This window comes from Narcine bancroftii, chromosome 5 (genome assembly GCF_036971445.1).
Source record: "Narcine bancroftii isolate sNarBan1 chromosome 5, sNarBan1.hap1, whole genome shotgun sequence".
Taxonomy (NCBI): domain Eukaryota; kingdom Metazoa; phylum Chordata; class Chondrichthyes; order Torpediniformes; family Narcinidae; genus Narcine; species Narcine bancroftii.
This window is the reverse complement of record NC_091473.1, coordinates 189920322-189945389: the sequence shown is the minus strand read 5'-3', so window position 1 is coordinate 189945389 and position 25068 is coordinate 189920322. Positions and strand designations below refer to the sequence as shown.

Below are 25068 nucleotides of genomic sequence, written 5' to 3'. Positions count from 1 at the left end.
AGTCCCCACATTGATCACACTGCCCCGCTCACCCCACAATTCTGTATCAGTCCCAGCAATGGCATCAGTGTGGGGACTGATACAGGGCTGTGGGGAGAGGGGCCATGGGATCAGTGGGGGAGAGAGCGGGGCAGTGCGATCAGTGTGGGGACATACAGGGCTGTGGGGAGAGAGTGGGATCAGTGTGGAGACTGATACAGGGCTGTGGGGCGAGAAGGGGGAGGTGTTGGGGGTCAGTCTCCCCCGGATGGTAAATGATTGCCCCCCTCCCCACCATGGTCATCCCCCTGCCCATCGGGGTCACGCCTCCTACCACCCACCCCCACTCCTCACCCCCCCACCCCCACTCCTCACCCCCCCACCCCCACTCCTCACCCCACTCCCACACCTCACCCCCCACCCCCACTCCTCACCCCCCCACCCCCACTCCTCACCCCCCCACCCCCACTCCTCACCCCCCCCACCCCCACTCCTCACCCCCCCCACCCCCACTCCTCACCCCCCCCACCCCCTCTCCTCACCCCCCCCACCCCCTCTCCTCACCCCCCCACCCCCACTCCTCACCCCCCCCACCCCCACTCCTCACCCCCCCCACCCCCACTCCTCACCCCCCCACCCCCTCCAGTCCAGCTGAAATGAAACACCAGACACCAGCAGACTGCTTCACAGAGGTTTTATTCACTGAGCGAGTGTTTCAGAGCAGTGCGATGTCACTATCCGTCTGGCCCCTACCCTCTGCTGCCAGGGGTGGGAGGGTTGGGCACCATTTCCCCGTGGCCCTCGGAGAGCGAGCGCTGGCGATGACCTTCAGGAACAACACTTCTGCTGCTTCTGACGTGGATGTTTGTGTGTTGCCAGACAAAGGACTATTGGGACAAACTCGCAGATGTCCAGCTTATTGTCACGATCAATATCGATGATAATACTGGCAATTTCATCGAATTCTTTGTCCTTTGAAAGAAAAGGGATAATTCTGTAATCCATTCTGTCTCTTCATCTCACCGTTTCTTCATCTGACATTTGGCCCATCAACTCCCATGCTAACCCATGAGGCCAACCCATCTACAACTCGCTTTTCACCCCCATTGATACCCCCAAAACCCTCTAACCGACATTCCCTTCCCCTCTCTATTACTCTCTCCCCTTCTCTCTCCCTCCCCCACCTCTCTCTCTCTCTCTCTCCCTCCCCCACCTCTCTCTCTCTCTCTCCCCGTGTGTGACTCTCTCACTCATTGAACTCACCGAGTACACGCTGAGCTCTTGTTTTAAAATTGATTTCAACTCGTCCAACTCCAGGCTGTCCTTGTCGCCGCCCTTCTCAGCATATTTTTTAAAAATGCTTTCAATTTCCATCACCGCTTTTTCCAGGGGCTTCATCTTGGAACCTAAATGAAATTCAGCCCGATCCCCACAAGGGGAATTTCGTGAGACTTTTTAATGGTAGAACATTCCGATACGGTGCAGGCCCTTCGGCCCACAATGTGGTGCTGACCGATATAAACCTTTCCTTCTTCCCACCCACAACCCACTATTTTTCATGCAGTTATGAACTTGTCTGAGTTTTTAAAATGTCCCCATTGTCTCTCCACCTCCCGTATTATCTGGTGACCTTCTCTCATCCACACATCCAGTACACACCATTCATCCCTGCTGTCTCCTATCTGTCCCTCACTCTTTCCATCTCTGTGGTGATACTAGACTGGCCACACTCCTACCAACTCCACTGCAGGAGGCAATCACTGTACCTGCAGGGTAGACAACGTGGGAGGCTGGTCCCACCCGCCCACAATCAATCACCGGCCCGTATAAAGACCTGTGCCGGCCCCTTTGGGAGCGAATCGGGCACGTGGAGCCAGGAAGCGACAGAAGGTACGTGTTGAAGCAGATTAAAGCCTGTTTGAACTTTGTGCCTGAATTCTTTGCCCAGTCGCTCTCATATCGCGCCTCCATCTCTCTCTTATACTCTCACACACTCTCAACTGCTTAACTCCCCTTCTCTCTCTCTCACTCACTCCCTACTCTCTCTCTCTCTCCCTCCCTCCCACACTCACTCACTCACTCACTCACTCACTCACCTGGTCTCCGCTGCTGCTGCTGCTCTGATCAGGAGGTGAGATGCTGGGTGACACAGGTGTGGACGCCCTTCCCCTTATACCCCCACAAGCCGTCCCCCTCCCTCCATCTCGCTGGGTGTGGACCTGTCGCCATTGGCCAAACCATCATACACCCAACAAACATAAGGTGATATTTCATTTCAATTGGAATTCATCTGGAAGCCGGCCAAGCACCTGAACGGGAGACGCCTTTTACTGTCCGCCCACTAAATTTTGATCTCTGATTCATGCCCACCGCCCGCCTACAGCCCAGATCCCCAAGGACCCCGCTCCATAACACCCCCCCCCCCCCCAACCTCACATTCACTCCTTTTTTGTTCCGCGATCTACGGGACAGATCGCAGAGGAGCTTCGAAAGGGGAGCTGGGTTCCAGGGAAAGGGGAAGCAGGTCGGGGCTTCGTTGCCTGGAGCGGAGAAGAACAAGGGGCGAGTTGGCGGTGGTTTACAAAAGGCCGAGGATGTGCAGATCGACTTTTCCCACTGAGCTCGGGCGGGACAAGATCCACGGGTTTAGGGGGAAAAGGATTTGGAGGAGGCTTCTTCACGCAGGGGGGGGGGGGGGGATGTGGAAAGAAGTGAGTGGTGAATGTGGGCTCCATATGAAGACTTAAAGAAGGATTTGGCCAGGGACGTGGATGGGAGGGGTCTGGAGGGCGATGGGCAGGGCGCAGGCCAGCGGGACAAGGCAGAAAAATGGCTCGACACAGACTAGATGGGCCAAAGGGCCTGTCTGTGTTCAGAAATGTTCTATGGTTCTATAGCCCCCCGGTGCACAAGAAAACACAGCACATCATCCCATCCATGAACCAGCACAAAACTTAAAACATTTGGGGCTGATTTACCCGGTTACAGGGAGCCCCGCAGCCCACGGGGCCCTGAACACCAGCCTGACTCCCGGACCACCTTCCTGATGGCCGAGTCACAGATCCTGTGCGCTGGTTGGAAAGGACCCTCGACGATTATCTGAGCCTCGATCAAGGACCGATCCCGGTGAATACAGCCCAGTTGACGTAGTGACTGGGGTAACGCCTCGACAGCGCCAGCGATCGGGACCGGGGTTCCAATCCCGCACTGTCTGTAAGGAGTTTGCACGTTCTCCCTGTGTCTCAGTGGGTTTTTTTCCCGCGGCTCTGGTTTCCTCCCACCGTTCGAAACGACCGGGGGAGGGGGGGGTGTAAGTCAATGGGATGAAATTTCGGCAACACGGGCTCGCGGGGCGGAATGGCCTGTTACCGCGCTGTAGGTCTACATTGTACAGGGGAGGGAGGCCCCAGTCATCCTCTCGGTGGTTGAGACGAGCCTCCGTATCGACCTCCAATCGATGAAAGGAGTTTACGGGAGTCGTATTGTGATGTGGGAGCCGTCCCTGATCAGTGAACGAGGTTGAGCCGCATCGTTCACACTCTGGTTGCACGGTAGAAACGAGATCGCGTTTCTCCAGGACCACGGGGCAGATTTATCGAAGACATTCAAATATGAAGACGTACACGGGGCCCAATCCCCAAATGGTCTGGGAGTTCAGGAGCCTGGTTGTGTGGAGCGGGTGGGGGGCAAAATTCTTGCCCAATCTGGACGTGGGGGACCCCCCTGAGTACCTTGTACCCGATTGGCAGGGGGAGAGCAGTTGACGTGAAGGGGTGGTGGGGGGACGGGACGTGCGGAGGTTGACTGCCCTTCGCCCACATCAAGGGTCGCCTATCCCCGTCATCGGTCCTTTCCGCCGACTTCACCGTCCCCTGCAGGGTCCGAGGAGGTACCGGGGGGTGATGCAGTTGCCCAGGAAGCCCTCGATACCTCCTCTGCAGAATGGAGTGAGGAGGTGGGGGGCGGAGGTGGGAGATGGACTTCCCTCAGCACTCGCGGGAAGTAGAGTGACTTGGCCGCGGAGCCGGTGAGATTCTCCGCCGAGGGCAGTCCGAGGAACTCGATACCTTTGTATCTCAACGGTCGAGGCGTGGATGGTCAGAGCAGGGCGCCGGCCCCCCACCCCGGACCCTCTTGAAGTCGACAACCAACTCTTTCGCCTTATTTCAGATACGGGTTATTGGCTCCGCACCGTGCGGTCCGCTAACGTCCTGCCTCCTCGTTCTCACTGATCAGCCCACGGTAGTCAGCGAACACCCCTTCCCATGGTCGCCCTGAGGTCTCCCCGACAGGAAGTCGAGGATCCAGATGAGGGGGGTGGGGTGTTTCGACCTGGTAGGTTCACCTTCCTCATCAGGTACTGAGGTCTGATCATTGCTGGTCAATAAACGGGCATTTGAACGGACGAGTCCTTGTTTTCCAGGTGGGCGAGGGGTCGGTGGAGGGCAGTTGGGGGGGGGGGGTGGGGGTTCCAGTGTGGGGGGGGGGGAGGGGGAAGTAGGAACCTGGGGTTGCCCCGTGACGAGCCCCTCGAAGCACTTTGTGGTTGGTGTTCACGAGGACGAGAGCCTGACGGCGGCTGGGACGGAACCGTTCCCTGACGGGCTGGTCTTCAGGAAACCGTACCTTCTGCCCGAAGGGAAGGGGTTAGGACCAGGGTTATGGTGTCGGAGCCCGCGATGGACCTGGTTGTGATTTGCGGCCTTCAATGTGTGTCTGTGAGAGCGAGTCTGTGTGATAACCCACGCCAGAAACGCTCAGACCTACAGAAAGACGACAATTTCTGCAGTAGAAAGCACGCCCAGGGGTGCAGTGAGGGGCTGCCAGCGGGTGCAGGGAGTTCAGGGGGAGGTGGCACGTTGGGTGGGGATCTCTGTTGGCGAGTTGTCCTGACGACAACCTGTCCCCACCCAAACTTCAATTATGTCCCATAACCAAAGGAATGTAAATCAACGGTGGTTCGATGTTGGGCAGGTTGGACCAGTCAGTGTGGGTTTGATAAATACCTCAAACTGAATCCAACTGGAGCAAGGCTTGGAATTACATCCCAGCAGCAAATTCATCGAACCCAGACCACCTCAACACTGCCACCCCACCTTAAACCTTCCCACTTTAACCGAGACCACCACAACACGGCCTCCCCTTAAACCCTCCCTTATTAACCCAGACCACCTCCACACTGATCTCACCGCCCCAAACAACCCTATCAGCCCTAAATATTTATCTGTTTATATTTTAAGTTTTGTGCTGGTGCATGGATGGGATGATGTGCTGTGTATTCGTGTGGACCGTGGTCTATAGATCCATAGAACATTACTGCACACAGACAGGCCCTTTGGCCCATCTATTCGGTGTCGAGCCATTTTTCTGTTGCCTGCGCTCAGCCCATCGCCCTCCAGACCCCTCTCATCCGTGTCCCTGCCCAAATCCTTTAAGTCTTCATATGGAGCCCACATTCACCACTCACTTCTTTCCACACCGTCCCCTCCGGCTCTCTGCGTGAAGTAGCCTCCTCCAAAGCCTTTCCCTCCCTCCCCCCCCCCCCCCCCAAATCCGTGGATCTTGTCCCGCCCGAGCTCAGTGGGAAAAGCCGATCTGCACATCCTCGGCCTTTTATAAACCACCGCCAACTCGCCCGCTCCAGGCAACGAAGCCCCGACCTGCTTCCCCTTTCCCTGGAACCCAGCTCCCCTTTCGAAGCTCCTCTGCGATCTGTCCCGTAGATCGCGGAACAAAAAAGGAGTGAATGTGAGGTTGGGGGGGGGGGGGGGCGAGGTGTTATGGAGCGGGGTCCTTGGGGATCTGGGCTGTAGGCGGGCGGTGGGCATGAATCAGAGATCAAAATTTAGTGGGCGGACAGTAAAAGGCGTCTCCCGTTCAGGTGCTTGGCCGGCTTCCAGATGAATTCCAATTGAAATGAAATATCACCTTATGTTTGTTGGGTGTATGATGGTTTGGCCAATGGCGACAGGTCCACACCCAGCGAGATGGAGGGAGGGGGACGGCTTGTGGGGGTATAAGGGGAAGGGCGTCCACACCTGTGGCACCCAGCATCTCACCTCCTGATCAGAGCAGCAGCAGCGGAGACCAGGTGAGTGAGTGAGTGAGTGAGTGTGGGAGGGAGGGAGAGAGAGCGGGTAGAGTGTGTGAGAGAATGAGAGAGAGATAGAGGCTCGATGTGAGTGAGGGAATGTGAGATTGACTGGGCAAAGGATTCAGGCACAAAGTTCAAACAGGCTTTAATCTGCTTCAACACGTACCTTCTGTCGCTTCCTGGCTCCACGTGTCCGATTCGCTCCCAAAGGAGCCGGCACAGGTCTTTATACGGGCCGGTGATTGACTGGACAGATGGGACCAGCCTCCCACGATGTCTACCCTGCAGGTACAGTGATCCCCTCCTGCAGGAGAGCTGGTAGGAGTGTGGCCAGTCTAGTATCACCATAGAGATGGAAAGAGTGAGGGAGAGATAGGGGACAGCAGGGATGAATGGTGTGTACTGGATGTGTGGACGAGAGGAGAAGGTCACCAGATAATACGGGAGGTGGAGAGACAATGGGGACATTTTAAAAATTCAGACAAGCCCATACCTGAATGAAAAATAAGAGTGTTGTGGGTGGGAGGGAGGGAAGGTTTATATCGGTCAGCACCACATTGTGGGCCGAAGGGCCTGCACCGTATCGGAATGTTCTACCATTAAAAAGTCTCACGAAATTCCCCTTGTGGGGATCGGGCTGAATTTCATTTAGGTTCCAAGATGAAGCCCCTGGAAAAAGCGATGAATGAAATTGAAAGCATTTTTAAAAAATATGCTGAGAAGGGCGGCGACAAGGACAGCCTGGAGTTGGACGAGTTGAAATCAATTTTAAAACAAGAGCTCAGCGTGTACTCGGTGAGTTCGATGAGTGAGAGAGTCACACACGGGGAGAGAGGGAGGGAGAGAGACAGGGGTAGGGGGGAGAGGGTGTCGGGGATGGGGGTGAAAAGCGAGTGTTAGGTGGGTTGGCCTCATGGGTTAGCATGGGAGTTGATGGGCCAAATGTCAGATGAAGAAATGGTGAGATGAAGAGAGACAGAATGAATTACAGAATTATCCCTTTTCTTTCAAAGGACAAAGAATACGATGAAATTGCCAGTGTTATCATCGATAAAGATAAAAACAATAAGCTGGACATCTGCGAGTTTACCATTCTAGTCTTTTGTCTGGCAACACACAAACATCCACGTCAGAAGCAGCAGAAGTGTTGTTCCTGAAGGTCATCGCCAGCGCTCGCTCTCCGAGGGCCACTGGGAAATGAAGCCCAACCCTCCCACCCCTGGCCGCAGAGGGTAGGGATCTGGGCCAGGCGGACAGTGACATCGTACTGTTCTGAAACACTCTCTCAGTGAATAAAACCTCTTACAGTGAAGCTGTCTTTTGGTGTTTCATTTCAGCTGGACTGGAATGGGAGGGGGTGGGGGAATGGTAGGAGGTGTGACCCCAATGAGCAGAGGGATGACCCTGGTGGGGTGGGGAGGGGGGAAATCCTGGGTAGAGTGACCCCCAACCCCTACCATTTCCCATCCCCCTCCTCACCCCACAGCCCTGTATCAGTCCCCACACTGATCCCACTGCACCGCTCTCTCCCCACAGCCTGAATGTCCCCATGCTGATCCCACTGCCCCACTCTCCCCACAGCCCTGTATCAGTCCCCATACTGATCCCACTGCCCCACTCTCCCCACAGCCCTGTATCAGTCCCCAAACTGATCCCACTGCCCCACTCTCCCCACAGCCCTGTATCAGTCCCCACACTGATCCCACCTCCGACCCATCCTTTCCCAGTGACCCCACTGCCTCCTTCCTCCCAAATGAAAGGAAGAGAATGAGATGATCAAAAATACGTGCATTCAAGCCGGCCATTGTGGAAGCCGAAAATCACCAGCAGGACGAGCCTCGAAATCTTCGAACCAAAAATGCTCTCCATATTTATAAGATTATATGTATTACATAAACCAAGTTATATTTTACAAGAGCAGTTCAGTTTGCCATCTAGATCCATGTCCGATTTCCCAGTAACTGCTATATATTTCCTAAAAATTAAAACTAATTGTAAACATTCAATTTGGTGCATAGTTAATTTTAGACTAACCATTTTTAATATTCCCCAATAAGAATAATAATAGATCCATTGGGAGTTTTACGTTTAATGATTAACCCAAAAATTCTTTGGCTTGGCTTCACGGATGAAGATTTATGGAGGGGGTAAAAAGTCCACGTCAGCTGCAGGCTCGTTTGTGGCTGACAAGTCCGATGCGGGACAGGCAGACACGATTGCAGCGGTTGCAGGGGAAAATTGGTTGGTTGGGGTTGGGTGTTGGGTTTTTCCTCCTTTGCCTTTTGTCAGTGAGGTGGGTTCTGCGGTCTTCTTCAAAGGAGGTTGCTGCCCGCCAAACTGTGAGGCGCCAAGATGCACGGTTTGAGGCGTTATCAGCCCACTGGCGGTGGTCAATGTGGCAGGCACCAAGAGATTTCTTTAGGCAGTCCTTGTACCTTTTCTTTGGTGCACCTCTGTCACGGTGGCCAGTGGAGAGCTCGCCATATAACACGATCTTGGGAAGGCGATGGTCCTCCATTCTGGAGACGTGACCCATCCAGCGCAGCTGGATCTTCAGCAGCGTGGACTCGATGCTGTCGACCTCTGCCATCTCGAGTACTTCGACGTTAGGGATGTAAGCGCTCCAATGGATGTTGAGGATGGAGCGGAGACAACGCTGGTGGAAGCGTTCTAGGAGCCGTAGGTGGTGCCGGTAGAGGACCCATGATTCGGAGCCGAACAGGAGTGTGGGTATGACAACGGCTCTGTATACGTTTATCTTTGTGAGGTTTTTCAGTTGGTTGTTTTTCCAGACTCTTTTGTGTAGTCTTCCAAAGGCGCTATTTGCCTTGGCGAGTCTGTTGTCTATCTCATTGTCGATCCTTGCATCTGATGAAATGGTGCAGCCAAGATAGGTAAACTGGTTGACCGTTTTGAGTTTTCAAGCTTTGTTGGGACCAAGGTAAACTGCCTCAGGATCTTCGTGATGCCACCATCATCACCCTGTACAAAAACAAAGGCGAGAAATCAGACTGCTCAAACTACAGGGGAATCACGTTGCTCTCCATTGCAGGCAAAATCTTCGCTAGGATTCTACTAAATAGAATAATACCTAGTGTCGCCGAGAATATTCTCCCAGAATCACAGTGCGGCTTTCGCGCAAACAGAGGAACTACTGACATGGTCTTTGCCCTCAGACAGCTCCAAGAAAAGTGCAGAGAACAAAACAAAGGACTCTACATCACCTTTGTTGACCTCACCAAAGCCTTCGACACCGTGAGCAGGAAAGGGCTTTGGCAAATACTAGAGCGCATCGGATGTCCCCCAAAGTTCCTCAACATGATTATCCAACTGCACGAAAACCAACAAGGTCGGGTCAGATACAGCAATGAGCTCTCTGAACCCTTCTCCATTAACAATGGCGTGAAGCAAGGCTGTGTTCTCGCACCAACCCTCTTTTCAATCTTCTTCAGCATGATGCTGAACCAAGCCATGAAAGACCCCAACAATGAAGACGCTGTTTACATTCGGTACCGCACGGATGGCAGTCTCTTCAATCTGAGGCGCCTGCAAGCTCACACCAAGACACAAGAGAAACTTGTCCGTGAACTACTCTTTGCAGACGATGCCGCTTTAGTTGCCCATTCAGAGCCAGCTCTTCAGCGCTTGACGTCCTGCTTTGCGGAAACTGCCAAAATGTTTGGCCTGGAAGTCAGCCTGAAGAAAACTGAGGTCCTCCATCAGCCAGCTCCCCACCATGACTACCAGCCCCCCAACATCTCCAACCCAAAAATAATTTGCGTCCAAATAGCACATTGAGAATTTGAATTTTAAAAAATGAACCTTTCTCTAAAATATATGAAGAATACTTCTGAATACTTATCAGGTTAAAGCTTTTTTAAATCGATAAACTTGGCCAAAACGTAAGATTAACCTGGACCAGGTGTCGGTAAAGTGGTCCATATTGACCCCTGGGGCGGTAGTCGATGGGGCTATCCAAGGGATCGTTAAATGTCTAGACTAGTGGTTATCAGCCTTTTTCTTTCAGTTCACATCCCACTTTAAGTAATCCCTCTCCCGTTAGTGCTCTGTGATCCGTAAGGGATTGCTTAAGGTGGGATGTGGGTGGGGGGGAGTCACGTAATGGAGTAGTGGCCGGTCAGGGAACTCCAGCCCTCTCCGGAAAAGTTTTAACAAAACACAAAGGCACAAACATAAAAATTAAAACAAAGTGAAAGTAAAGGTGGGAAGAAAATGGCAGCGAAGAAAGAAAAGTTGAAAGCAACGGGAAGAAGAGAAGAAAAAAGAACGTCGGAAGAAGAAGGTGAAGGCCTTACCTGTCTGAGGAGGCCCGCCGCAGAGAGAGAAGCCCGCTCCCTCAGGTCAGTGGAAGACCCTAGCTCGGGACTACAAAAATGGCTCGCGGAGTCAAGTAAAAGTGCGCAACCGTGCATGAAAAAAAAACACTGACGGGAGGGGGGACCAGCTGAGGAGTCGATCTCCAAAGCTGAGGATGACAGCTACAACACAACAACAGAAAGAGAACATAGAAAACAACGAGAACAAAAAAGAAGAGAGTAAAAAGAAAACAAGGAAACAACAGATGACCAACCCAGAGGAAGAAGAAGAAGAACATAGAGAAATGGAAGAAGAAGGGAAAGGCAAGACAATGGATATATTTTTTTTAAAGAATATATGGAATCAGTAAAAGAATGGCAATTACAAGAATTTAGTGAAATAAAAAGAAGAATTAAAAGTGCAGAAGAAAAAATGAATAGTATAGAGATGGTCATGTCAGATATAGGAAAAAGAGTGGACAATGTGGAAGAACGAGAAACAGCCGTAGAAATGGAAGCAGATGACTTAAAAAAGAAATTAGAAGAATCTAATAAAAAAGTTAGAGACACAAGAGCTGTTAGCTCAGAAGATAGATATAATGGAAACTTATAATAGAAGAAATAATATAAAGATAGTGGGCCTTAAGGAAGATGAAGAAGGTGAGAATATGAGAGAATTTATAAAAGATTGGATCCCCGGGGTCCTAGGAAGACCAGAATTACAGGAAAAAATGGAAATAGAAAGGGCACATAGAACACTAGCCCCTAAACCACAGCCACAACAAAAACCAAGATCCATTTTAGTAAAATTCCTAAGATATACAACGAGAGAAAATATATTGGAGAAAGCAATGAAGAAGACAAAAAGCCACTGGAATACAAAGGTCAAAAAATTTTTTTTATTCAGACATAAGTTTTGAACTCCTGAAGAAGAGAAAGGAGTTTAATACACAAAAGCGATCCTATGGAAAAAAGGATATAAATTTATGCTAAAGTACCCAGCGGTACTTAAAATAGTTATTCCAGAGCAGCAAAACAGACTATTCTTGGATCCGGAGGAAGCACGAAAATTACAACTACAAGACAGACAGAGAGATGAAGACATGTAACGAGAGCAAAAGTTACCACGAACTATATGTATGTGTGTACATGAGTGTATCCATATTTAAAGGAAAATATATAGAGTATAGATAAGAATTAATAAGGGAAGAGAAGAAGTAAGGAGGGAATTAAGAGAGTGACCTTTGTCATATATGAAAATTGAAATCTTTTCTGGGGGGGGCTGGGTGGGGAGGAGTTACGGTCACTGCGAAATCAGTTGACGCTTGCGAGTGAATTTGCAAATCCAAATGGAGAGGGGAGATGTGGTTGCCCGACAAGGGATAAAGGGCAACTCAGGAAGGGGAGGGGATAGTGGGGTTAAAGAAATTTTAGATAGGAGAATAAGGGAAATGTTTGATGTTTTAGAAATGTAGTCTTATAAAGCAGAAATGGATAAGAAGGAAAGGTGATGATGAGGAAACGGAAAGGAAAGATAAACAAAGTAGGAAATGGCTACGTTGAACTATATGACTTTAAATATTAACGGAATACATAACCAAATCAAAAGGAAGAAACTGCTAAATTTACTGAAAAAAGAAAAAAATTGATATAGTATTCGTGCAAGAAACACATTTAACTGAAATGGAGCACAAGAAATTAAAGAGAGATTGGGTAGGACATGTAACAGCAGCGTCATATAATTCAAAAGCTAGAGGAGTAGCTATATTAATCAGTAAAAATGTACCAATTAAAATAGAAGAGGAAATAATAGATCCAGCAGGGAGATATGTAATGATAAAATGTCAGATATATTTGGAATTTTGGAATTTACTCAATGTATATTCACCTAACGAAGAAGATCAAAAATTTATGGAAGATATTTTTTTGAAGATAGCAGACACGCAAGGGATCATACTAATAGGAGGGGATTTCAACCTTAATTTGGATTCAAACATGGATAAAACTGTGAAAAAATTTAACAGAAAGAACAAAGTAACCAAATTTATAATTAAATCGATGCAAGAAATGCAACTTTTGGATATATGGAGGAAACAACACCCAAAGGAAAAGGAATATTCATATTATTCGGGTAGACATAAAACATACTCAAGAATAGACCTATTCCTGTTATCAGCTCGTATGCAAGATAGAGTAAGAAAAACAGAATATAAAGCTAGAATATTATCGGACCACTCACACCTGATATTGACAATAGAGTTAGAGGACATCCCTCCAAGAATGTATAGATGGAGATTAAACCCCATGCTACTTAAAAGGCAGGATTTTAGAGAATTCATTGAACAACAAATTAAAATGTACTTTGAAATAAATACGGAATCAGTGAAAGATAAGTTTATACTATGGGACGCAATGAAAGCGTTCATCAGAGGGCAAATAATGTTATGTAACCAAGATGAAGAAGGGCTACAATCGGGAAACAGAAAGTTGGAAAGAGAAATAACAAAAACAGAAAAAGAATTAGCAATGAAGGAAGATACAACTAAAAGAAGAGAATTGGCAGATAAAAAAATAAAATATGAAACACTACAAACATATAAGGTGGAGAAGAATATAATGAAGACAAAATAGAAATATTATGAACTAGGAGAAAAAGCGCACAAAATTCTAGCATGGCAGAACAAACTAAGAGAATGGTATTGGCATCAAGGAAAAAAGACAAACAAATCACATAATCCAACGGAGATTAATGAAAACTTTTCTGTTATTTTATTTAATATCTGATTGAGATCATCCCAAAATTTTTCTACTCTCTCACATGTCCAGATTGCATGAATTGTTGTTCCCATTTCTTTTTTACACCGAAAACATCTGTCAGATACTGTTGGGTCCCATTTATTTAACTTTTGCGGTGTAATGTATAGTCTGTGAAACCAATTATATTGTATCATACGTAGCCTCGTATTTATTGTATTTCTCATCGTTCCAGAACATAATTTCTCCCATGTTTCCTTTTTTATCTTTATATTTAAATCTTGTTCCCATTTTTGTTTAGTTTTACCATTTGTTTCCTCATTCTCCTTTTCTTGCAGTTTAATATACATATTTGTTATAAATCTTTTGATTAACATTGTATCTGTAATCACATATTCAAGGTTACTTCCCTCTGGTAAACTCAAATTGCTTCCTAATTTATCTTTCAAGTAGGATCTCAGTTGATAATATGCCAGCGCTGTATCTCCAGTTATATTGTACTTATCTCTCATTTGTTCAAAGGATAAGAATCTACTTCCTGAAAAACAATTTTCTATTCTTTTAATCCCTTTTTTTTTCCATTTTCTAAAGGAAAGGTTGTCTATTGTAAAAGGGAGTAGCTTATTTTGCGTCAATATTAGTTTTGGTAATTGATAATTTATTTTATTTCTTTCTACATGAATCTTCTTCCAAATATTGAGGAGATGATGTAATACTGGAGAAGTTCTATGTTGTAGCAATTTTTCGTCCCATTTATATAATATGTGTTCAGGTATCTTTTCCCCTATTTTATCTAATTCTAATCTCGTCCAGTCTGGTTTTTCCCTTGTTTGATAAAAATCTGATAGGTATCTTAATTGTGCGGCTCTATAATAATTTTTGAAGTTTGGCAATTGTAAGCCTCCTTGTTTATACCATTCTGTTAATTTATCTAGTGCTATCCTCGGTTTCCCCCCTCTCCATAAAAATTTCCTTATTATTTTCTTTAACTCTTTGAAGAATTTTTCTGTCAGTTGTATTGGCAATGCCTGAAATAAGTAGAGTATCCTTGGAAAAATGTTCATTTTAATACAGTTTATCCTTCCTATCAGTGTTAGTGGTAGATCTTTCCAATGCTCTAAATCGTCCTGTAATTTTTTCATTAGTGGATTGTAATTGAGTTTATATAATTGGCCTAGATTTTTGTTTATTTCGAGATTAATGAAAACTTCAGAGAATTCTACGAACAATTATACCAAACTGAAAACGAAGGGAAAGAAGCCAAAATAGATGAATTTTTAACTAAAATTGAACTACCAAAATTACAAATAGAGGAACAAAATAAATTATCAGAACCATTTGAAATAGTAGAAATACAAGAGATAATAAAAAAACTACCGAATAATAAAACAACAGGAGAGGATGGATTCCCAATAGAATTCTATAAAACATTTAAAGATTTATTAATTCCTCCCCTTCTGGAGGTAATCAACCAGATTGATAAAACACAAAGCTTACCAGATTCATGCAAAAGAGCAATAATTACAGTAATACCAAAGACAGGGAAAGATCCACTCGCACCAGCATCATATAGACCAATATCTTTACTTAACATAGATGATAAGATAATAGCTAAACTATTAGCCAACAGATTAGCCGACTATGTACCAAAAATAGTAAATCTAGACCAAACTGGATTTATTAAAAAAAGACGAACAACAGACAATATTTGTAAATTTATTAACTTAATTCATGCAGTAGAAGGAAATAAAGCTCCAACAGTAGCAGTTGCTTTAGACGCAGAGAAGGCCTTTGACAGAGTAGAATGGAATTATTTATTCAAGTACTACAAAAATTCAGTTTACCAGAGAAATATATTAATTGGATTAAAGCATTATATAAGGGGCCATTGGCGAAAGTGACAGTAAATGGATATATATCAAAGCAATTTAACTTAAGCAGATCAACAAGGCAGGGATGCCCACTATCGCCGTTATTGTTCGCGTTAGCCATAGAACCACTAGCAGAACTGATAAGAACAGAAAATAAAATAAAAGGGATAAAAATAAAAGACAAGGAATTTAAAATCAGTTTATTTGCAGATGACGTAATAGTATACTTAACAGAACCAGAAATATCAATAAAAGAATTACATAAGAAATTGAAGGAATATGGAGAAGTGTCGGGATACAAGATTAACGCAAATGAAAGTGAAGCAATGCCAATGAATAATGCAGATTTTTCAAAATTTAAGAAAGAATCACCATTCAGATGGCAAATGCAAGCAATACAACACCTAGGAATACAAATAAATAAAAACCTCGGCCATCTATATAAACTCAATTATTATTCACTAATGAAAAAATTACAGGACGACTTAGAGCATTGGAAAGACTTACCACTAACACTAATAGGAAGGGTAAACTGTATTAAAATGAACATTTTCCCAAGGATACAATACCTATTTCAGGTATTGCCAGTACACTTGACAGAGAAATTCTTCAAGGAGTTAAAGAAAATAATAAGGAAATTTTTATGGAAAGGGGGGAAACCGAAAATAGCACTAGATAAATTAACAGAATGGTATAAACAAGGAGGCTTACAACTGCCAAACTTTAAAAATTATTATAGAGCCGCACAATTAAGATACCTATCAGATTTTTATCAAACAAGGGAAAAGCCAGATTGGACTAGATTAGAACTAGATAAAATAAGGGAGAAGATACCCGAACATATATTATATAAATGGGATGAAAAATTGGTACAACGTAGGAATTCTCCAGTATTACATCATCTGCTTAATATTTGGAAGAAGATTCATGTAGAAAGGAATAAAACAAATTACCAACTACTACAACTAATACTGACACAAAATCAGCTAATCCCTTTTACAATAGATAACCTTTCCTTTAGAGAATGGGAGAAAAAAGGGATTAAAAGAATAGAAAATTGCTTTTCAGGAAATAAATTATTATTCTTTGAACAAATGAAGGATAAATATAATATAACTCAAGGTACAGTGTTGGCATACTACCAACTGAAATCCTACTTGAAGGACAAACTGGGAAGCAGTCTGAGGTTACCAGAGGGAAGTAATTTTGAATTTGTGATTACAGACACAATGATAATCAAAAAATTTATAACAAACATATATTAAACTACAAGAAAAGGAGAATGAGGAAACAAATGGTCAAACTAAACAAAAATGGGAACAAGATCTAAACATAAAGATAAAGAAGGAAACATGGGAGAAGTTATGCTCAGGAACTATGAGAAATACAATAAATACGAGGTTACGTATGATACAATATAACTGGATACACAGGCTATACATTACACCTCAAAAGTTAAATAAATGGGACCCAACAGTGTCTGACAGATGTTTTCGCTGTAAAAAGGAAATGGGAACAACAATTCATGCAATCTGGACATGTGAGAAAGTGAAAAAATTTTGGGAAGATCTAAACCAGTTATTAAATAAAATCACAAAAAGCAATATACCAAAAAACCCAGAGATCTTCCTCCGAAGTAACATAAAAAACAAAGAATTTGGACTTGATTTGGATGGTGCACAAAAAAGATTTGTTAGGATAGCCCTAGCTGTAGCAAAAAAATGTATTATGTCAGCCTGGAAATTAGAAGATAACTTGAGAATACAACAATGGTATATAGAAATGAAGAAATGTATTCCATTAGAAAAAATAACCTATAATTTAAGAAATAATATTACAATATTTGAACAAATATGGGAGCCATACATGAAACATAATAGAGAAAACCTACCGGGGACATCTACCACCTAAAATGACAGAAGGAGAAGGGAATGAAAAGAATTGACTCAGTGGAATTTCTTGTTTATTTTTATTGAGTGACAACATTGTTTGACGGGTTTAATGTATCTTAGATTCTGAACGTTAAATGAATGGGAGGGGAGGTAGGGAGGGTGGGATGGGAGGGGTGGGGGGAGAAAATGACACTGTATATATTTGAAAAGGAAAATGTATGTATCTTGATCAATGTGGTTTATAGTGTGAAAAATAAAAAATTTAAAAAAAAAGGTGGGATGTGGGTGTAAAGAAAAAATTGGAGTACCACTGTTTGTTTTGTTCCTTCATGGACTCGTTATGTGCATCATTTCAGGACTCCAAAGGAAATGGGGCCAATAACAAATTTTTCTCAAGCAAAATATTTCAGTAACAATTGGGTCTAGAGCAGTGGTTCTCAACCTTCCCTTCCCACCTTAAGCAATCCCATACTCATCACAGAGCAATGATGGCAGAGGGATGTGGGTGGAAAGAGAAAGGTTGAGAACCACTGGACTAGGCTATAGAGAAATTTGTTACCAATCATATTTATTTATTCAGTTGACATTCATGCTTGGGGGTTGATGAGAGATCCCCATGGAGAGGTCGCTAGTTTAAAAAGTTTGCCGACCCCCTGACCTGGACAGTCTGAATTAGAACGATGGGTTACGAAGCGAGATACTGTGATGGATTATATCAGAAGTTCTATTCTGTATTGATACATTCTTAGAAGAGTTAGATTGGGGGTTTTAGTGTAGGTTACAAGCAAACTCAAACACATCACAAAAAACAGATCTTGTAAAATGCTAGAGCTCTGCTCAAACCAGACCCTCCGGGCCCAGGGCCTTTGCAAGGACAATGGAAACTGCTTTGCCGAAGGACTTCACATCGGTATTAATCAGACCGATGCTGTGGAGTAAGGGATTATTGCTTTGGAAAGCAACTGATGAACAGAGTCAGAAGTTTGGGTCCAGTGCCGCAATCTGTCTGGATGCATTTTGCTGTTCTAAGAATTTCGTGTGGTTTTGCAAGCAGAGAGAGAAAAGAGACCAAACAGATTTTCTCTAAGTGAGAGAGAGAGAACTGGTTTCTGCAGCATGGCAAATTTGCAGCTTGTTCAAAACCCCATTTTGAAGACGGGTTGTGAGTTCTGAAAACCCTTGAATTCCATACAAGAGAAAATAACTGTCTAGAATGTTGCACCTGAAATAAGGGAAACAAAAGGAACACTGTGGTGACTGGAAAACACATCATGGGGCAAGTTTCTTTGGCAAGACACTGAAGTGGCTGATCGGAGGGGATCAGTTTGTGTGTTGCCGAGCAACAAATCTCACTCTGAAAACAATGAGAACCTTCCTGAGCGGGAACCAATTAACTTTAAGTACCAGAGCTGGGTGGAATCTCATAAATGTTAAATTCTGTGCCCAGTATGCCTGATACCGATGAACATAGAGGAGTGAGCAGGGCAGTGGGGTCAGCATGGGGACTGATAAGGGCTGTGGGGAGAGAGCGGGGCAGTGGGATCAGTGTGGGGACTGATACGGGGCTGTGGGGAGAGAGAGGGGCCATGGGATCAGTGTGGGGACTGATACAGGGAGAGAGCAGGGCAGTGGGATCAGAGTGGGGACTGGGGACTGATAGAGGGCCAAGGGGGGGGGGAGAGTGGGGCAGTGGGATCAGTGTGGGGACTGATAGAGGGCCAAGGGGGGGGGGGAGAGTGGGATCAGTGTGGGGACTGATTCAGTGGAGAGAGTGGGGCAGTGGGATCAGTGTGGGGACTGATAGAGGGCCAAGGGGGGGGGGGGAGAGTGGGATCAGTGTGGGGACTGATTCAGTGGAGAGAGTGGGGCAGTGGGATCAGTGTGGGGACTGATGCCAGGCTGTGGGGAGAGAGCAGGGCAGTGGGATCAGTGTGGGGACTGATACAGGGTGTGGGGAGAGAGCTGGGCAATGGGACCTTTGGTCTCTGTGGAAGGTAGAGAGGGTAGTAGTTGATGGAAATGGTGGAGAAGGATGTGTTGGATGTGGAGGCTGGTTGGAGGGTAGGTGGGAACAAGGGGAATCCTGTCCTTGTGGTGGTGGAGGGTTCCAGGGCAGATGTGCGGGTAATGGAGTGGATGCGGGTGGGGGCTGAGTTGATGGTGGTAGAGGGGATGCTGCGTCATTTGATGAAGGAGGACATCTCTGATGATCTGGCACGGAAGACCTTGCCCTGGAAATAGATGCGTCGAAGACGGAGGAATCGAGAGAAGGGTTCAGAATCCTTGCAGGGGACAGGGTGGGAAGAGGGACAGACCCGTCCCTGGCAGTACTGGACCCCGGTGTTACACAGGGACAGACCCATCCCCACCAGTACTGGACCCCGGTGTCTCCCGCACATTCCTCAGCTTCTGATCCATGGCAGTGTTTATGCAGAGGTGATAAGGGTGTTGTCATTGCCTGGAGCTGGTGGAAAGACTGGTCTAGGTGGGAGCAAACAATCTAGGAAGGCGTTTTCTGAGCGGACGCACCTTGAGAGGCATTCAACTCTGATGGTGGGGTATTCCTGCAAGGAGAGATTTCATTGTTTTTGTATTCAATGGCCTATGTTTGCCGGTGACAAAATATTTAGATATCAATCATGTGCAGATAAGTAATTGAGTGTCTGTAAACACTGGGGACCTTAACCGACAAGTTGAACAGGTGACAGAGTTGTTTCCATTGAAAGGGGAGTGAAAACAGAGGTGGTCGGGTCTCGCTCCTTGTACAGGTTCTTGGGGCAGGATCATCGTGGGCAGCCCTGGTGTTCTGGAACACGGTTCAATTCCTCCCTCTGTGTGCATGTGCACATGTGTCTGTGTCCATATGTGTGTGTCCGGATGTGTAGGACTGACTATGCCTGTTTGTATGTAAGAATATGTGTTTGTGTGTGCGTGTGTACAGTTGTATCTGAGTCAGTGTGTGTGTTTGTGTCTTTGTGTATGCATATATGTGACTGTATATGTGTGTGTCTCTGAGTGGATGTATATGTGTGTGTATGAGCCAGTGACATGTGTGTGCATGTGAATGTGTGTGCATGTCTGTATGTGTGTGTCAATGTGTATGTGTGTTTCCATGTCTGAGTGTCTGTCTCTACATGTGCAAATATGTTTATATACGATGGGTGAGTGTGTGGCTTGTTTGGTGTGTGTTTGCTTGAGCACAAGTGTGTGTGTGTGTGTGTGTGTGTGTGTCTGTGTGAGTGTGTGTGTGTGTCTGTGTGAGTGTGTATGCGTATGTTCGCATGACTGTGTAAGCCTGTGTGGTGTATGTGAAATGTATGTACGTGTGTGTCAACATGTGTGTTTGTATATGATGTATGTGTGTGTGGGTGCATCTGGATGGGTCTGTATGTGAATGTGTGGTGTGTTTTTGTGTGCATGTGTCTGTGTGTGAGATGTGTCTGGGAGTATGTGACATTTATGTGTGAGTGTGTGCATGTGTCTGAATGTCTGTGTGTCGATGACTATGTGTCAGCATGTGTCTGTTTATGTGTGTTTGCATAACTATGTGTATGTGAATGTGTGTCTGTGTGTGGTGTTTGTGTGTGCATGAATGTCTGGTGTGTTTAAGAGTGAGTGTGGGTGTGTGCGCGCGCGCATTTTTGTGTCGATGAGTTTGTGTGTGTGTGTGTGTGTGTGTGTGTGTGTGTGTGTGTGTGTGTGTGTGTGTGTGTGTGTGTGTGTGTGTGTGTGATCTCCCTCAGCCTCTTACACACCAGGGAGAAAAGACCCAGCATCTCCACCCCCCTCCCCCTTTGTTACTTGAGCCCCTCCCGTTCCAGGTAAATGAAATAGGCGGCAGTGAACAGGTGCCCAAGAAGAGTGGGGTAAGCTGGCAAAATAACTATTGGCTGGTGGCCCTCACACCGACAGTGATGAAGTGTTTGGAAGGGCAGGTGTTGAAGCAGATCAGCCCCTGTCTGAGCGGCGATGAGAACCTGTTCCAATTCACCTATCGTAGCAGCCGGCCTTCGACGGATGGCACCTCACTGGCTCTACACAAAGCCCTGGAATGCTCTGTCCTCGCTGCTGCCATCGGGAACGAGGTGCCGGTGCCTCAAGGCTCGCCCCCATCAGGTTCAGGAACAGCTGCCGCCCCTTCACCGTCAGACTCCTCAATGTCAAACGCAATCAGGGACTAATTTACAGGCTCTTGCTTTTTTTTTTATCTCTGTGTTGAAGTTTGTTTACACGTGTAGATCGAGTAGAATTTTATTTTGCACTGCCAGTAAGTGGTAATTCTGCCTGGTCCGCAGGACAAAGAATCTCAGGGTTGTACGAGATGACATGTATGCACTCTGGCAATAAATCCGAAATCCACATCCTTTCCATTCCCCTCTCCAGCTCAATTAACTTGGGAAAGCGGTGTCAGAGTCTGACAACAGTTGGCCCAACGTTGATGGACTCTGGTTGCCCTGATGCCGGTTTTCCATGGTGCCAATGCCCCTGGTGGAACCTTCCACCGTGGACGTCACCAAGATCAGCCGGGAAGAAGTCCAAGTGCGAACGCAGAGAAAATGACGTGGTTTTGCCCATTTGAAGTGCGCTGCCAGGCACCCGGCTGTAGATTGGGGCTCTGTTGTTGCCAAGAAAAGTCTCAACAACCCCTCTGAGTGGGCCCAGGCCAGCGGCAGCATTCGCACAGCCCCCAGGGCATTCTTGGACTACGGCACTCGGAGGAAGCGGTGTCACAGCGCCAGCGATCGAGGCCGGTGTTCGTATCCCGCGCTGCCTGTGAGGAGATTGGACACTCTCTCCATGTCTGCGTGGGTCTCCCCCCACCCCCCCAACCCGGGGAGTGTAGGTTAACGGGGTGTAAAATGGGCAGGGCAGGCTCGAGGGCCAGAATGGCCTCTTTACCGCAATATGTGTCTCAGTGAAAAGGTTAGCCACCCCTGCTCGATCCGGTGCCTGCGTGTGGAGGAAACGCGGCCTCCCTGCCTCTCTGGGGTGTTGTGTGCTGAGGGTGGTCACAGGCCCTTTCCATCTAAAATCTATTGGGAAGTCACATCACCTGCCAATCAAGGTTGGACTCCGGCCACCCACTAGTGCACGAACACCTTGCCCTTGGCTCATTTAAATCACCCAGGGTCATTATTGGCACCAACATACACCACATTCCTTCTCCCTGCCTCATGTTCCAAATTGCAGGTATCATTCCATGCCAGGTCGCTACTGTGGACATTGCTGGAAGTGTCGTGGGTAAAGGTGAAGTTCAGCTGTAGTGTTGCGATAGATCGATACTTGCAGAGAGCTGCCCCCCCACCCCACCATTGGTTAGGGGACTGGGAAGGGGTGTGTGTGTGTGTGTGTGTGTGTGTGTGTGTGTGTGTGTGTGTGTGTGTGTGTGTGTCTCTGTGCATGTCTGTTTGTGTGTGTGTGTGTGTGTGTGTGTGTATGTATGTCTGTTTGCCTTGGTGTGTGTGTCTGCCTGTGTGTGTGTGTGTGTGTGTGTATCTGTGCATGGGTGTGTGTGAGCGCGCATGTGAATGTGAGTGGGTCGAGTATAGGTTTACAGTTGTCGGAGGTGAATGTCCACATCGTATCTTTTTAAAAATTTTTTTTATTTTTCACACTATAAACCACATTGATCAAGATACATGCATTTTCCTTTTCAAATATATACAGTGTCGTTTTCTCCACCCCCCCCTCTTCCCATCCCACCCTCCCTACCTCCACTCCCATTTATTTAAAGTTCAGAATCTAAGATACATTAAACCCGTCAAACAATGTTGTCACTCAATAAAAATAAACAAGAAATTCCACTGAGTCAATTCTTTTCATTCCCTTCTCCTTCTGTCATTTTAGGTGGTAGATGTCCCCGGTAGGTTTTCTCTATTGTGTTTCATGTATGGCTCCCATATTTGTTCAAATATTGTAATATTATTTCTTAAATTATATGTTATTTTTTCTAATGGAATACATTTATTCATTTCTATATACCATTGTTGTATTCTCAAGTTATCTTCTAATTTCCAGGCTGACATAATACATTTTTTTGCTACAGCTAAGGCTATCATAACAAATCTTTTTTGTGCTCCATCCAAATCAAGTCCAAATTCTTTGTTTTTTATGTTACTTAGGAGGAAGATCTCTGGGTTTTTTGGTATATTGCTTTTTGTGATTTTATTTAATATCTGGTTTAGATCTTCCCAAAATTTTTTCACTTTCTCACATGTCCAGATTGCATGAATTGTTGTTCCCATTTCCTTTTTACAGCGAAAACATCTGTCAGACACTGTTGGGTCCCATTTATTTAACTTTTGAGGTGTAATGTATAGCCTGTGTATCCAGTTATATTGTATCATACGTAACCTCGTGTTTATTGTATTTCTCACAGTTCCAGAGCATAACTTCTCCCATGTTTCCTTCTTTATCTTTATGTTTAAATCTTGTTCCCATTTTTGTTTAGTTTGACCATTTGTTTCCTCATTCTCCTTTTCTTGTAGTTTAATATACATGTTTGTTATAAATTTTTTGATTATCATCGTGTCTGTAATCACATATTCAAAATTACTTCCCTCTGGTAACCTCAGACTGCTTCCCAATTTGTCCTTCAAGTAGGATTTCAGTTGGTAGTATATTATATTATATTTATCCTTCATTTGTTCAAAGGATAATAATTTATTTCCTGAAAAGCAATTTTCTATTCTTTTGATCCCTTTTCTCTCCCATTCTCTAAAGAAAAGGTTATCTATTGTAAAAGGGATTAGCTGATTTTGCGTCAGTATTAGTTTTGGTAATTGGTAATTTGTTTTATTCCTTTCTACATGAATCTTCTTCCAAATATTAAGCAGATGATGTAATACTGGAGAATTCCTACATTGTACCAATTTTTCATCCCATTTATATAATATATGTTCGGGTATCTTCTCCCTTATTTTATCTAGTTCTAATCTAGTCCAATCTGGCTTTTCCCTTGTTTGATAAAAAGCTGATAGGTGTCTTAATTGTGCGGCTCTATAATAATTTTTAAAGTTTGGCAGTTGTAAGCCTCCTTGTTTATACCATTCTCTTAATTTATCTAGTGCTATCTTCGGTTTCCCCCTTTCCATAAAAATTTCCTTATTATTTTCTTTAACTCCTTGAAGAATTTCTCCGTCAAGTGTATTGGAAATACTTGAAATAGGTATTGTATCCTTGGGAAAATGTTCATTTTAATACAGTTTATCCTTCCTATTAGTGTTAGTGGTAAGTCTTTCCAATGCTCTAAGTCGTCCTGTAATTTTTTCATTAGTGGATAATAATTGAGTTTATATAGATGGCCGAGGTTTTTATTTATTTGTATACCTAGGTATCGTATTGCTTGCATTTGCCATCTGAATAGTGATTCTTTCTTAAATTTTGAGAAATCCGCATTATTCATTGGCATTGCTTCACTTTTATTTGCATTAATCTTGTATCCCGACACTTCTCCATATTCCTTCAATTTCTTATGTAATTCTTTTATTGATATTTCTGGTTCTGTTAAGTATACTATTACGTCATCTGCAAATAAACTGATTTTATGTTCCTTGTCTTTTATTTTTATCCCTTTTATTTTATTTTCTGTTCTTATCAGTTCTGCTAGTGGTTCTATAGCTAACGCGAACAGTGAGGGAGATAGTGGACATCCCTGCCTTGTTGATCTGCTTAAGTTAAATTGCTTTGATATATATCCATTTACTGTCACTTTTGCCAATGGCCCCTTATATAATGCTTTAATCCAATTAATGTATTTCTCTGGTAAGCTGAATTTTTGTAGTACTTTGAATAAATAATTCCATTCTACTCTGTCAAAGGCCTTCTCTGCGTCTAAAGCAACCGCTACTGTTGGAGCTTTATTTCCTTCTACTGCATGAATTAAGTTAATAAATTTACAAATATTGTCTGTTGTTCGTTTTTTTTAATAAATCTAGTTTGGTCTAGATTTATTATTTTTGGTACATAGTCGGCTAATCTGTTTGCTAATAGTTTAGCTATTATCTTATAATCTGTGTTAAGTAAAGATATTGGTCTATATGACGCTGGTGCGAGTGGATCTTTCCCTGTCTTTGGTATTACTGTAATTATTGCTGTTTTGCATGAATCTGGTAAGCTTTGTGTTTTATCAATCTGGTTGATTACTTCCAGGAGGGGAGGAA

At 45.1% G+C, this 25068-nt stretch overlaps 2 protein-coding genes across 5 annotated transcripts; one reads left to right on the top strand and one right to left on the bottom strand.

Moving 5' to 3' along the window:
- Positions 1–658: 658 nt before the first annotated feature.
- Positions 659–2981, bottom strand: LOC138764424 (protein S100-A6-like). 2 transcript variants are annotated; one of them, XM_069940332.1, is made up of 3 exons: positions 2958–2981; positions 1243–1385; positions 659–951 (listed from the first exon to the last, which is right to left on the bottom strand). In XM_069940332.1, the coding sequence occupies exons 2-3, from the start codon at positions 1375–1377 to the stop codon at positions 808–810; spliced, it is 279 nt and encodes a 92-aa protein (XP_069796433.1). In that variant the 5' UTR covers positions 1378–1385; positions 2958–2981; the 3' UTR covers positions 659–807. The 2 variants fall into 2 exon arrangements, with proteins under 2 accessions (XP_069796433.1, XP_069796432.1); XM_069940331.1 differs by lacking the exon at positions 2958–2981 and adding an exon at positions 2076–2177.
- A 1248-nt stretch (positions 2982–4229) lies between these two features.
- Positions 4230–7385, top strand: LOC138764423 (protein S100-A4-like). 3 transcript variants are annotated; one of them, XM_069940328.1, is made up of 3 exons: positions 4230–4314; positions 6726–6868; positions 7087–7385. In XM_069940328.1, the coding sequence occupies exons 1-3, from the start codon at positions 4245–4247 to the stop codon at positions 7228–7230; spliced, it is 357 nt and encodes a 118-aa protein (XP_069796429.1). In that variant the 5' UTR covers positions 4230–4244; the 3' UTR covers positions 7231–7385. The 3 variants fall into 3 exon arrangements, with proteins under 3 accessions (XP_069796429.1, XP_069796431.1, XP_069796430.1); XM_069940330.1 differs by lacking the exon at positions 4230–4314 and adding an exon at positions 5965–6070; XM_069940329.1 differs by lacking the exon at positions 4230–4314 and adding an exon at positions 6313–6361.
- The last annotated feature ends 17683 nt before the right edge of the window (positions 7386–25068 follow it).